This window comes from Chionomys nivalis, chromosome 26, assembly GCF_950005125.1.
Source record: "Chionomys nivalis chromosome 26, mChiNiv1.1, whole genome shotgun sequence".
NCBI lineage: Eukaryota > Metazoa > Chordata > Mammalia > Rodentia > Cricetidae > Chionomys > Chionomys nivalis.
This window is the reverse complement of record NC_080111.1, coordinates 1300416-1314080: the sequence shown is the minus strand read 5'-3', so window position 1 is coordinate 1314080 and position 13665 is coordinate 1300416. Positions and strand designations below refer to the sequence as shown.

Below are 13665 nucleotides of genomic sequence, written 5' to 3'. Positions count from 1 at the left end.
TTATTTCACTAGGGAACTAATTCTCCTGCTCGCTTCTTCTCCAAGTGTGCTGCTAATGTATGTTCAGGTCACAGTAAACGAATGTCGGTGATAACTTACCTGATCCACTTTAGCTCTCCTCAGCTTCTGCAGGGTTCTGTCAGACGTTAAAACTTTTGAACTGCTGTGGGCTTCAAAATATTCTTCTACCAAGTCACTCTGAAATGGACAAAGTAACGGCAGGTCTAAGTAATTTCACGTATGTATACTGCATAAAATTTAGATGGCAATATAGTTAAAATTGGGCTCAGGAAATCCTCCTGCTTAGCTTCCCAAACAGCTGGGAAAGACAGGTGTATGTCAACATGCCTAACTAAAATACCTTATCTGACAGTATTTTTTTAAAAACTAGGTCAAGAATCAAAGATATTTAATCCCAACAATAAGTTCAAGTAACTGATGAAAATACAATTTGAAAGATAGACTGATTGGCAAGGCCATTGTGGTGGTGGCGTATGCCTTTAATCCCAGTACTTGGGAGCAGAGGCAGGCGGATCTCTGAGTTCAAAATCAGTCCAATCTCCATACAAGACAGGCAGAGAAATGTAGTAGAGAGACTATGTATGTTACGGTACTGATCATGAATAAGCACCCAGAACTGAAACGAAAGCCCAAAGACAGAAACGAGTATGTGTGGGAATTCATGTGTAAAGCTAAGAAAATACAGAAAACGAGGAAGGTGAGGGCTGATCTCTGCTGCAGACCCGCCCGTTTCGGGAAGGTGAGGGCTGGCTGGTCTCTGCTGTAGACCCGCCCGTTTCGGGAAGGTGAGGGCTGGTCTCCGCGGCAGACCCGCCCGTTTCAGGAAGGTGAGGGCTGATCTCTGCTGTAGACCCGCCCATTTCAGGAAGGTGAGGGCTGGTCTCCGCGGCAGACCCGCCCGTTTCAGGAAGGTGAGGGCTGGCTGGTCTCTGCTGTAGACCCGCCCGTTTCGGGCACACAGTTCCCCTGGAGGCCCCAGGCTCCGTCTTCACTCACGGCTTTGTCTCTTTTCATCTTCTTAGGCGGCGTCCCCTTGGGAGCAGGAGCTGGGGGTCCTCTGCTCTGAGCTCGGCCCTTCTGGGACAGCCCGACGGCATCAGTGTCCTCTTCTCCGTCATCCTCCGAGCTGGAGGCGGAATACTCACTCTCGGTGTCGCAGTGAGACGCGGGCACTGCAGAAGAAGAGGAGGAATCGGGGAGACTCGGCGGTTTGAAAAAAGAGCTATTTGAGGAAAATCAAACATGTGGGCTTTCAAGTAAGGGACTATTTATTTTATTGTGTGAGCATTGGAGATTTGCCATGGGTGCCTGGCCCCTAGAACTAGTTACAGAATTGTGAGCTGCCATGTGGGTGCAGAGAATTGAACCCAGGTTCTCTGCAAGAGCAATCAGTGTTCATAACCCCTCAGCCATCTCTCCAGGCCCCAAAGTAAGAGACTTTTAATTACAATTTTGTCATTGCTTGTTCATTTTTTCACAGCTAATTATACACATTCTCTAAGCACTAGCATTCTTCAATTATCACATGAGAGTAAGCATACCTAAATAATCTACTGGAAAATTATATTTTTATATGAATCATTTGTGTGTATGTAATGAATACTCCTGTGTGAATGTATGGGGTGGCATGTATTTGTGTAGTGCCCATCTATGCACGTACACAGAGAGGCCTAACGTTGATTTGAGTGTCTTGATCCCTCACAATACGGGCAGGTTCTCCTGCTGACCCCAGAGCTTGCCAGCTTGCTCAGGGGATACTGTCTTAGCTACCGTGCATGCTGGAGTCACAGACGGGCTCCACGCCCACCTGTTTCTCTATGGGTCCTGTTATTAGAACTCTTAATTCTCATGTGAGATACTTTCCCTAAACTATTCGTGTAGAAACATTTCTAACACACCCTGCTCGACCCCACAGCTGATTCACAAGCCACTGTCACTCCCACCGGCCTCCCAGAAACAAGAGCTCATCTTATACAAATAAAGGTCTCGCCAGCTTTATATCCAACAATCAGCACAGAATTACGTCTGGGGGCTGAGAGATGTCTCAGTGGAGAAGAGCACAGACTGCTGCCCCAGAGGATCTGAGCCGGAGCCCCAGCACTGCGTCAGGAGGCTTACAGCTGCCTAATGTCATAACTCCTGACCCCTCTCACATCTCTGACCTCTGTGGGACTTGCATTCATGTGCACACATAATTAAAATAATAAAAATAAATCTTTAAAAAACTGTTTGACTCCCAAAATACTGGTGAAGTAACTTTAACCAGGTCAGTTGTTGACTGTGAATGACAAAAGGTTCCCTAGGGTTGTGCGAGGGAAAATAAAAAAGAAAACGGGTCACTCTGTGGGTGTAGACACGGCCTACAGTCTAGAAGCATCAGCTCCTTTCTCTTATGAAAAGTGGTAGGAGTGAGAGCAGGAACTGTTTTAATAAAAGATGGCCACTGACCCTGATTACACTGGGACCAAAGGCTGAAAACACTTTACCACTATTGATCCTGATTTATTCCTTTAAAGATTTATATATTTATTATGTATAAAGTGTTCTGCCTGCACACCAGAAAAGGGCACCAGATTTCATTACAGATGGTTATGAGCCACCATGTGGCTGCTGGGAACTGAACTCAGGACCTTTGGAAGAGGAGCCAGTACTCTTAACCCCTGAGCCATCTCGCCAGCCCCTGATTTAGTTGTTAATTTTTATATACATATATTTAAAAAACCCCTCACATTGTTAGGTATGCCTGTAACCCTAACATTTGGAAGGTAGAAGTAGGATGACTAGGAGTTCAAGGCCGGTCAGGTCTACAAAGTGAGTATGAAGCTAGCCTGGGCTACATAGATCTTGTCTCAAAAAAACAAAGCAAACAAAACTTCACATAAAAAGAAATACATACCTATTATTCTTTTTCTTAGACTACGAGGTGGTGTTGACAGGAATTCAGTTTTGCTATTGTTCTGTTTAAAATGTAAAAAGCACAGTAAGTAATATGAATAATCAATAATATTTTAATTATTAAAATAATTAAAAAGAAATTCTAAGAAAGAAAACTATGCTGAGCTAGCTGAGTCTGTAGTTCCTAACACTAGACCACAATAACAAATGAATTTGCTGAAATATAAAGAGAAATATACAAGTTCTAGGGCAGGACAAGCCACCGCTGGCAGGAACCACAGGGACTGGAGACTGGAGAGGCGGCTTCTGCCAGGACCTTAACGCCACTCTCTGGCAGGAGCCACGGAGCCTGCCTCTCTGTCTAAAACATCCTCCCCGGCCCCTTCAGCCTCCCTTGCTCTACTCTTTCTGTCTGCTCTTGCTTCCGCCCCATCATGCCACAGGAACCCTTGTTTCTGCGTCTACTTCTCAGCTGCTGTGACATAAACAGGAGAGATGATGGCTCAGAGGTTAGGAGCCCCGGCTAAGAGGGCCCGAGTTCCAGTAACCATCTAAAATGATCCAGTGCCCTCTTCTGGCACCAGAACACTGCACACATAATAAATAAATAAAACTTTAAAAAGCCCCCATGTGCTCACATATTTGAACGCTTGGTCACCAGGGAGTAGGGGCTCATGTGGCCTTCAAAAGGCCTCCTCTCCCACCATGGTCACACAAAGGAAGGCCACCATGTCAGTGTCTGAGGATCTCATGATCCCTATTACCCTCACAGTCACTTAGACGGGGAGGTAGAGGAGGGGATGATCAAGAGATGTCCTAATGTAAAAGAGAAGGGAAAAACCAAGAGTTTTAACAATTCCTTCTGTTTTTCTAACATCTCCTTTTGGTCTTATACCCAGACAACTATTTATCATTGGTTCGACCCACAGACATTGAAAAGAAAAGTCTGATACTTTCCTACACTTGAGCCTGGCCTAAGTTTAAACTAAAAGATAAAAAGTGACCTCACCTCCCTATCTAAATAAAAGAACAAGGCTCTTCCTCTTTGACTCTTCCTGAGAGCTGCCAAGATTTTCAACTTGCCTGTCTTTTCCTTCCTTTAAATTATTTATTTAATATGCATGTGTTTAAACATACTTGTACATGTGGAGATCAGAGAGCACCTTGCAGGGTTGACCCTCATCTACCATGTGAGTTCCAGGGACTGAATGGACTCAGATCATCAGATCTACTTTGTATTTTGTGTATGGATGTTTGTCTGCAGGTATGTCTGTGCACCACATGTGTGCCTAGAGCACTCAGAAGCCAGCAGAGGGCACCAGAAACCCTTTTAATGGAATTACAGATGGTTGCACGGCCATGGGGGTACTGGGAACTGAACCCAGATTCTCTCTGGAAAAGCAGCCAGGATTCTCGAATGCTGATCCATCTTCAACCCTCATGTTGTTTTTCTTATAAATTCTAATAAAACTATCCTTGAGCTTCCCTCTGATTTCATTCACAAATTATTTATTTATTTAAATTTTGTTTAGGTTTATTTTATGTGCATTGAGTGTTTTGCTTACATGTATGTATATGCACCATGTATGTGCGTGGTGACCACGGAGGTTAGAAAGAGTGTCAGATCCCCTGGGTGGTAAGCTGTCACACAGGTACTGGAAATCAAACCTGGGTATTCTACAAAAGCAACAAATACTCTTAACTGCTAATCCAAACTCCCAGCCCCTTAAATTCTTTTATTAACAAGGCCAAGAACCAAAAAAGAGTCCCAGTTCCCTAGTAACAGCACCTAACACAGGGCACTCCGAAGTTCCTGGTATTATCAGGTGCTCCTTCCCATCTACTTATTTATAACATATATTACATATAACAAATATTATTATTTTATGTGTGTGTGTGCCTGGGCATATGCATGTGCACCACACGTGTGCAGGAGACTGAAGAGGTCAGAAGAGGTCATCAGACAGATACCCAGAATCCAAGCTGTGAGCAACCATTATCCATGTCGTGGGCGCTGGGAACTGAATGTGGGTCTTTAGTAAGAGCCGCTGAGTACTTTTAACCCCATTTCATTTTATTAAAGCACAGGTACATCCTACTACAGTTATTCTAAGGTTGAGAATTGGAATAATTGATATCTATATAGCTAAATTATCAAGTCTGAGAACTTGTAACATCCTTATCAAAATAACTTTTGAAAAATTCCAACTAAACTCACAAAATTCCTAGGCCAGTTCTACTAAGTGAAAAACACCAGGACAGCCGTGACACAGCAGAACCCACAACAGCTACGTGCGGGAAACCTGGGCTGATTTTCCAGCTTTATTCCAAGTGAGATGAACTGAGTAAGTCATTTCATCTTTCTGAAACTCGAAGCCTTCATACCTCAGGTCTATAGCTGAAAAACGCCCACAACTATAACGCTCGATTTATACTAAGAGAAGAAAAGCTACTGCCCGTCGAGTCTTGTTCGGGCTGATCTGCCAGTGCTTACCTCCTGCTGAACTTTCTCTGAAGCAGAACGCCCTAAATGAAAGAAAAACCACATTCACTACAAACGTTCCATTTTGGGTCGTGGCCTCGTTCTGTTGAAAGCAAAGCAGTACTTTTCACACACAGGCCACCAGGCCACCGTACTTTGCCGGTCTCATCTAACTACAGGCTGATGGTCACTAAGGATCTCGTGCCTGCCCTCCCCGGGACAGCGGCTTGTGGCGTTCTTGCACGGTACCATTCTAGCAAGGAAACAAAGACCCGAGTCTTCCTCGTTTTGATTAAAAAGTAGACTATCTTGGTTGGAACAGGTCATTCAAAAATAGATGTTCCATGATTTACAACAAGCTGTTCAACTAAAAACTCCCAAAGTCTCACTTCACAGTATGTGCCCAAGCCACCTGTTCCATGAGAAACTGGCTAACTCAGATAAACAAATATGGAAATTCATAGTAATTTTCAGTGCCCGTCAATTCTCACAACGTCAGGCGCATGATGACTTTGTGCATCTGATACCTGATGCTTTATTGTCTGATAAATATAGACACATTAAAATTGGTGGGATTTTTAAAATTACAATCTGTTGAATGAATATTCAGAGAAAAGAATTTGTGAAAATTCACTAAGATTTAAAAAGAGGAGAAGCAAAGATCATGCTGATGTAACTGTGAAAGTTCTTCAAAGAAATGTGACAGTGTCTTACCCTTGCTTTGACGAGGGACGTTCTTCATAATTTCAGGATCATTCTTTGAGTCAATAGGAACAATTTTTCTTGGCATTTTTGCTAGTTCTAAAGCTGTAATCAGAGGGGAAAATACCTTTGTTAAATAGCACATAAAGAGGGAAGGAGCTTTTACTCACAGGGGCTCTTTAAACAAAACCTGCATGTTGCTTTATCATAAAGAGAAGTAAATCTACCCATATTAAGAGTACAGATAGGTGGGAGATGGTGGCGCACACCTTTAATCCCAGCACTCGGGAGACAGAGGCAGGCAGATCTCTGTGAGTTTGAGGCCAGTCTGGTCTACAGAGTGAGTTCCAGAACAGCAAGGGCTACATAGGGAAACCCTGTCTCAAAGAACAAAAAAACAAAAAACAAACAAAAAGAAAAAAAGAAAAAAGAGTACCGCTTTTTAAAAAAGCTTTAAGCTGTCTTCCCAGCATCTTTTTTATCTTTAAAACAATTACACTTACTCATCTGTGTGTGTGTGGATATATGCACCCAGTGTGCACAAGTCAGAGAAGGCAGTCTTCTCTTCCCAAACATGGGTCCTGGAGATCAAACTCAGTCTGACACGTTTCATGACAAATGCTTTTACCTGGTGAGTCGTCTAACCCTTCCTAGCATCTAAATCTCCCAATCATGCAGAAATTTCTCACAGCAAACAGAAACAACTGCTCTCATCAGTACAAGCTGATTATATTCCTCCTCCTCCTTCTTTGATGTGTTCATTGTGTTCTCCTCCCTTTTTTTTGAGACAGGGTCTCATTTTGCAGCTTTGGCTGCCCTAGAACTCACCCTGTAGACCAGGCTGGCCTCAAACTCACAGAGATCCGCCTGTCTCTGCCTCCTCAGTACTAGGATTAACAGTGTGCACTATGTCTGGCTTTCCTTCCTTTTCTTATATAAACTGTAGCCATGACCTCCTAAGGTGAAACATGGGAAGGAGCTGGATCAAAAAACCAAGTAAAAACTGTGCGTAATTAAAATTCTGAAATTTTCTAAGAGTGGTGCTCTTGTATTTGAAGCTATACATATGGACAATTTGTAAACTAAAATATGGTCTTGAGCAAATAGCTACTTCTTTGCTGCAGCATCAAATGAAACAGTTGATTTTAGGTGGCATTTTAAATAAAACATCTATCCAATCTTTATCTCAATGATGCTTACGCTCTCTCACCGAGACAAGCACGAGGAGAACGAGCCTACCTGAGGGAATGAATTTATCTTACTTCCTTTTCAGATTTACCGTCATCACCCTTAGGTAAGCATGTGCACATGTGTGTGAATGCAGATGCCCACGGCGGAGCTACAGGTAGTGTGAGTCACCTGACGGGTGTATGGAAACAACCTGGGTCCTCTGCAAAGGCCGCACACGCTTTTAACTCCTGAGCCACTTCTCCAACCTATTTCTTTCATTCTTTAAATGAAGAAAGTGTATCTGTGTTTATTTTAGGCCATCTTACTGGCCCATATGCCCTTCCTAACTGTTAGAATTTTCAAGATCCTCTGATCTTAAAATTTAGCTGAGATATTCCACAAGCACTTCCTTTTTAAATTTCCTAACTTTAATTTCCCATGACTTTTCAACTTATTTGAATATAAAATATAAAACATATACATCCTTGCTTGATATCCAGGCCCTCCCTTATCTCTCCCCTAAAACGTCTCCATAGATTCGATTCTCCAGTCCATGCTCATCCATAGCCTATGCCTGCAGAAATGTGAACGGATCATGTTTTCATTTCAGTGCCCTTCCTCCTCGAATCTTAACAAATTTCTATCAGTTCTTCAAAACTGGCATTGCCCCCTTTCATGACTCAACCCCAAAGAATGCCTTTCTTCTTTGAGCAACCATAGCTTATACACAACTCTATGGAGACTGGGTAGGAACAGAACAGTCCAGGCTTTGAAATCTAAACTGGCTCTGCCACGTATCTGTGGGTTTGATTTACATTATAGGCTCCCGTAAACAGACAGACAGACAGATAGATAGATGTATATACGGAGCACGGCGCCGATCCCAGCATACAGTACTTGGTCAACAATAACTTCTACTATCATGGAAATGACTTTCTTTTTAAGTAAGAGCAGCTCAGGATGTCTCTGAACTTGTGATCCTCCTGCCTCTACGTCCAGAGTGCTGGAATTATGGGTGCATGACATCACACCAGCTAACCGCACCATTCTTTAAGGAAATGTCTCGCTCTCTGTCCTCTAAGGACCACTTATTCCAGCATTCTTCCAGGGAATACAGCAGAAGGTAATCACGAGAACATGGTGTTGGCCTACCATGACTGCAGGAAACACAAGAGTAACATACCTAATTTGGTCATTTCTTCAGAATGCTTTCTGGATTGAAAAGAATAAACTTTATTCCCATCTACAGCAGAGCCATTTTTCAAGGATTCTGTAAAAGAAAATGCAGGATGCAATGAGGAAAAAGGAAGATTGAGAAAAAAGATAAAACTTTAAATAGCTAAAATCTAAAAGTTATACCCCTCACTTCCTTTCATACAAGTTTACCAGCAGAAGCCGAACAGTGATGGCACATGCCTTCAATCCCAGCACTCGGGAGGCAGAGGCAGGCGGATCTGTGAGTTCCAGGACAGGCTCCAAAGCTACACAAAGAAACCCTGTCTTAAAAAACAAAAACAAAAACAAGTTCACCAACAGATATTTATGTACAAAATATTTCTATATACACAACAAGGAAAACCGACTAATCTTGTTTATTTAATCATTAACACAAGAAACATGCTATTTATAGATGCAATGATTTTTTCCAGACTGGAGAGATTAATAGACTATGGAAACTAAACAGAGGGTAAAACTGTGAGCTGAAAAGGGCTGATAATGCATGTAAGGCTATCTTCACTAGTTTTCTGTTACCCTAGTAAACAAAACCCCTGAGGATAATGTATGTAAGGCTATCTTCACTGGTTTTCTGTTACCCTAGTAAACAAAACCCCTGTGCTGGAGAGATGAGCTTCTTCCTCTTCTAGAGGACCCAAGTTTGGTTCCCAGCACCTGCATCAGGATCCAATGCCCTCTGCAGGCCCAAGGACACACACACACACACACACACACACACACACACACACACACACACATACACATAAAGTAAATCTTCAAAAAGAAAATAAAATCTCTAAAGCAAGGAACTTTATAAATACAAGGTCTTCATTTTCTTGGACAAGGAACTAGCATGTCACACAGAAAGTCAGGAGTGATCTAGGGGGCACGCTCATGTTTTTATAACCAGCTCTTTCAAAAACTGTCTTAATTCATCCTAAAGGTAAGTATAGCACTGTTCAGTCTAACGCTGTGTCTCCCGAGGCAGCACACCTTGGGTGACTTAACTCCTAGTAGACCTTAGCAGTGCTCAACATCACCACCCTGGGTACCACACTTCCAATGCATAAACCCCTGGGGACAAACCACAGCAAGTGTTCTTATAGAACAGACTTTTTTCTTTCCTACTCTTCCTAAAGATTCTGTGTTAGAGCTGGATGTGGGGGCATGGACCGACAATTCTAGCCCCTGGGAGGAGACAGGGTGGTCAGTAGTTCAAAACCAGCCTATGCCACATAATATCAAGTGTCGAAATGCCCATGGAGGAAATGAAAGATCCTTGGTTAGATGCCCTGTGTTCTAAAACTCAGGCCAGTGAGATGGTTCAGTGGGCCAAGAACCTGCCTTTGATCACTGGGAAGGAATCGACTCCCCAAAGTTGCTGTCTGTGGTGAGGTCAAAGCCAGCGTGGGCCACGAGATACCCTGGCTCAGAAATGAATGAAAGAATGAATGGATAAGCACACAAGGTGGGCAGCAGTTGTGGAAGATGCCCAACACTGTCCTCTGACCTTCAGACACACACATATAAACAAATATAACTAAAAAGCTGGGGAGGCTGGAGAGGTGGCTCAAGGGTTAAGAATGTGTGCTGTGTTGCACAGGACCCCACGTGGGGCTGCTCACATAATCCTGTAAGCCTAGCTTCTCGAGGGATCCAATGGTGCTGGCTTCTATGGACACCTACACAGGTGCATGCACACATACAAGCACTCAATTAAAAAAAAATAAATCTTTAAAAATATCGACGCACAAAATAATGCAAATTTATATGTGCAAATGGCAAACAGAAAGCACACACTGCAATAGTACCATGTTCTCTGAAGTGAAGTGAGCATTTACTTACTTACTTTTGTGATAGAGATTAAACCTAGAGCCTCAAGCATGGTGTACATGTGCTCTATTACTGAACTTTCTTACTTTTTTGAGACACGTCTTACCACCCAGGCTAGGTTGGCCCTGCACTCATTATGCAGTGCAACCAGGCCTTGTGGTCCTCCCGGCTCAGGCTCTGTGCCACCAGTCAACGTGAAAAAAACCTTGGTATTACAAAATCTATGGCCTTGAAAGAATCACATTACAAAAGCAGATATATAGCATACACATAATGTAACATTATCACGGATGGGAGCAATTGTGAGGAAACAGGGAAAAAGCAGATGAGAGAAACAAAACATAAAAAATACAGGAGATAATGGACAAAGAATGAGGACATCTTCCCGAAATACAGAGAAATTAAAGACAAGGTCACATGTATTGGGCACTAATCCTCCAATCTAGTCAGGACCTGTGCGGGGCAGGGGATTAGTTAGAGTCCTGCAGCTAAGCCTTGCCCTTGGTCTGAAACATCATCAGGACATATACCAATATCGTGATCTGCAGGAAGTACTCTTATATGGAAAAATATATAAAATAATGATCTCATTATGATATCTGTAGATCTTGTTCTCCGTCCCTAAGTATTGTTTTCAGTCTCTGAGGCAACACAAGCAGTCATAAATTCGACCAAGAATGCATCCCAGAAGTGTCAACTGCTTAGTCAAGAATATTCACTAAACCTTCTGAGGGACAGAGGCTCACTGAGCTCAACTAAATTTGGGCTCCTTGAAAATCCAGAATAGAGTTGGTATTCCAGGCCTGTTTTTCCAGCTACTCAGAAGACCAAGTTGCTTTTGTGCATCCTGAAAAGCAGTTCCCTGCTGAATACCTTGAATATTTCTTCCCAAAACTTCCACGTAGTTCTGATCCTTTAGGACTTCCTGGTCACTCTTCTCCAGTTCACATTCTGGCTTCTTTATTATTTTCTGAGGATTGACCAAAAGCTGAGCTTTCTCCTTTTTTAATTTAGTTCCTATAAAAATATATAATATAAGAGTTACGAATTTTTTTTTCCTTATTTTGTTTTGGGTTTTTTGAGACAGGGTTTTACAGTCATGGCTGTCCTGGAACTCTCTCTGTAGACCAGACTGATCTTGAACTCAGAGAGGTCTGCACACCTCTGCCTCCTGCAGCCTGCTGGGATTTTAAGTCATGCGCCACCACCGCCTGGCGTGAATTACACTAGAGTCACCCAGACGGCTCAGCAGATAAAATGTGCGCCATGCCAGCCTGATGGAATGCACAGGGGAAAAGAGATCCATTTCCGGAGCTGTCCTCTAACCACTATATGTATGCTACATGTCACCACGCATATGCTACACATGTCATCATGTGTATGCTACATGTCACCCATGTGTATGCTACATGTGTCACCACGTGTATGCTACATATGTCACCACGTGTATGCTACATGTCACCACGTGTATGCTACATATATCACGTGTATGCTACATGTCACCGTGTGTATGCTACACATGTCACCACGTGCATGCTACATGTCACCACGTGTGTGCTACATATGTCACCACGTGTATGCTACACATGTCACCACGTGTATGCTACACGTCACCACTGTCTGCTACATATGTCACCATGTATATGCTAAATGTCACTATGTATATGCTACATGTCACCATTGTCTGCTTCATGTCACCACATGTATACTACATGTGTCAGCAGACAAACTACACCAAATGCATGATTAGTACATAAGGCCTCTGGGGAAGTTACTGTTTTATCTTCCCTTAAACGTGCCAAGTCAGCTGGGCAGTGGTGGTGCACACCTTTAATCACAGCACTTGGGAGGCAGAGGCAGGTAGATATCTGTTAGTTCGAGGCCAGTCTGGTCTACAATGTGAGTTCCAGGACAGACAGACCATCTCAAAAAACCAAAACAAAAACAAAAAAAACCCAAACAACAAAGATGAGCATCTCTTCAAGTGTGCAACATACCTCCTTCTCTATCGAAAATGTGATTGAGGACATCATCATCGCCCACAAATTGAACAACCAGCACCTTAGCTTCCTTCATCTGTGGGGAGCTCATCATGGCCAACCTAAACAAAGTATAAGTCAGTGTGAAGAAGAATTCATGCCAAATAAACATCGTGGAATGAACACACAGAATTACCTAGTATTTTTAAAGGGGGGCATGTACGCGTACCATGCACTCTTTCCCGAGTACGTCCTATGGTGGAATAATTCTCTTGCACACAGTGAAGACTTGTCACTGTGAGCACTTAATAAACAAACTGGCTGGCCTAGGGCTCAACAGGACAGAGGTAGGCGGGAAAGCCAAACTGAAAATTATGGGCTAAGAAAGGGCAGAGTCGGGGAGACGACAGCCAGCCACACTAGAAAATGAGGTAACGAGCCATGGGCCATGTGGCAAAGCATAGATTAAAAATACAGTTGATGTAAATGTAAGAGTTAGATAGTAACAAGTCTGAGCTATCAGCCAATCGTGTATAAGTAGTATTAAGCCTCTGCATCGGTTATTTGGGACTGGCGACTGGTGGGGAATGGGTAAAAACATTGCCTACAACGTCCCTCAGTGATGGCTTGTGACTGGGACACGGGGGCCAAGCCCTTCTCTCCCAGCAGAGGGCACTAGGACACGCCAGCAGAACCCATTTCTGCCTTTTCTTCTGACAAAAACACAAACCAACAAACAGCAAAAAACTAAGGACTGTCTCTCTCATGCAACTTACTTGTTACACAGATAGCTAAATGTTGCAAAATTTTGCTTAATAACCAGCATAATTAAGTAGCTTTTTCATTTACCTTGTAAGGTGCTATGCATTCTGCAGCTTGAAAATTCAGTCACCTGTAACTAGAAGTCAGTCAAGATCAGCTAGCAGGTAAAGGAAAGCAACCCGGGTAGCCAGACCCCCAAAGTCAGGCGTTTAACAACATGAGGTATAGGTAATGTCCCCAGAAGCTAACGCTGCTACAGTGGCACAAAGAGGACAAAATAGTAACTGGCTGAAGAAACCGAGACCGAGAAAAGCATTAGACTGGCAAGAGGGGACTCAGAGGAGGAAGGAGAGCACTTTCTGAGTTACATAGAGTTCTCACCACTTTTTCTCTTGTAGTGAGACAAGGGCTAGCCTTGAACTCAGAATTCTCCCGCTCTACCTCTCAAGTGCTGGAATCATAAACAAATGCCACCAAGCACAGCTCTTTACAATTATTCTAATTTAACCCTCAGAGTTCCAAGAGGTTACACTTTGTGGAGAAAAACAAAATTCCACCCAGAGTCAGAGCCACATCTGGGAAAGTACGTCCTTCTTGGGAAATTTT

At 43.1% G+C, this 13665-nt stretch overlaps 1 protein-coding gene across 3 annotated transcripts in view; it reads right to left on the bottom strand.

Moving 5' to 3' along the window:
- Positions 1-13665, bottom strand: part of Orc2 (origin recognition complex subunit 2) — a 31415-nt gene that overhangs the window by 14038 nt on the left and 3712 nt on the right. For 2 of the 3 annotated variants that reach the window (XM_057758436.1, XM_057758437.1), the window contains exons 2-10: positions 13147-13195; positions 12316-12419; positions 11192-11335; positions 8454-8540; positions 6113-6205; positions 5411-5442; positions 2918-2978; positions 1018-1193; positions 100-198 (exon numbers count right to left, since the gene is read on the bottom strand). In XM_057758436.1, coding sequence (XP_057614419.1) covers positions 100-198; positions 1018-1193; positions 2918-2978; positions 5411-5442; positions 6113-6205; positions 8454-8540; positions 11192-11335; positions 12316-12412 — 789 coding nt within the window. In that variant the 5' untranslated portion in view covers positions 12413-12419; positions 13147-13195. The remainder of the gene's footprint in view (positions 1-99; positions 199-1017; positions 1194-2917; positions 2979-5410; positions 5443-6112; positions 6206-8453; positions 8541-11191; positions 11336-12315; positions 12420-13146; positions 13196-13665) is intronic. The other variant, XM_057758438.1, reaches the window with a different exon arrangement.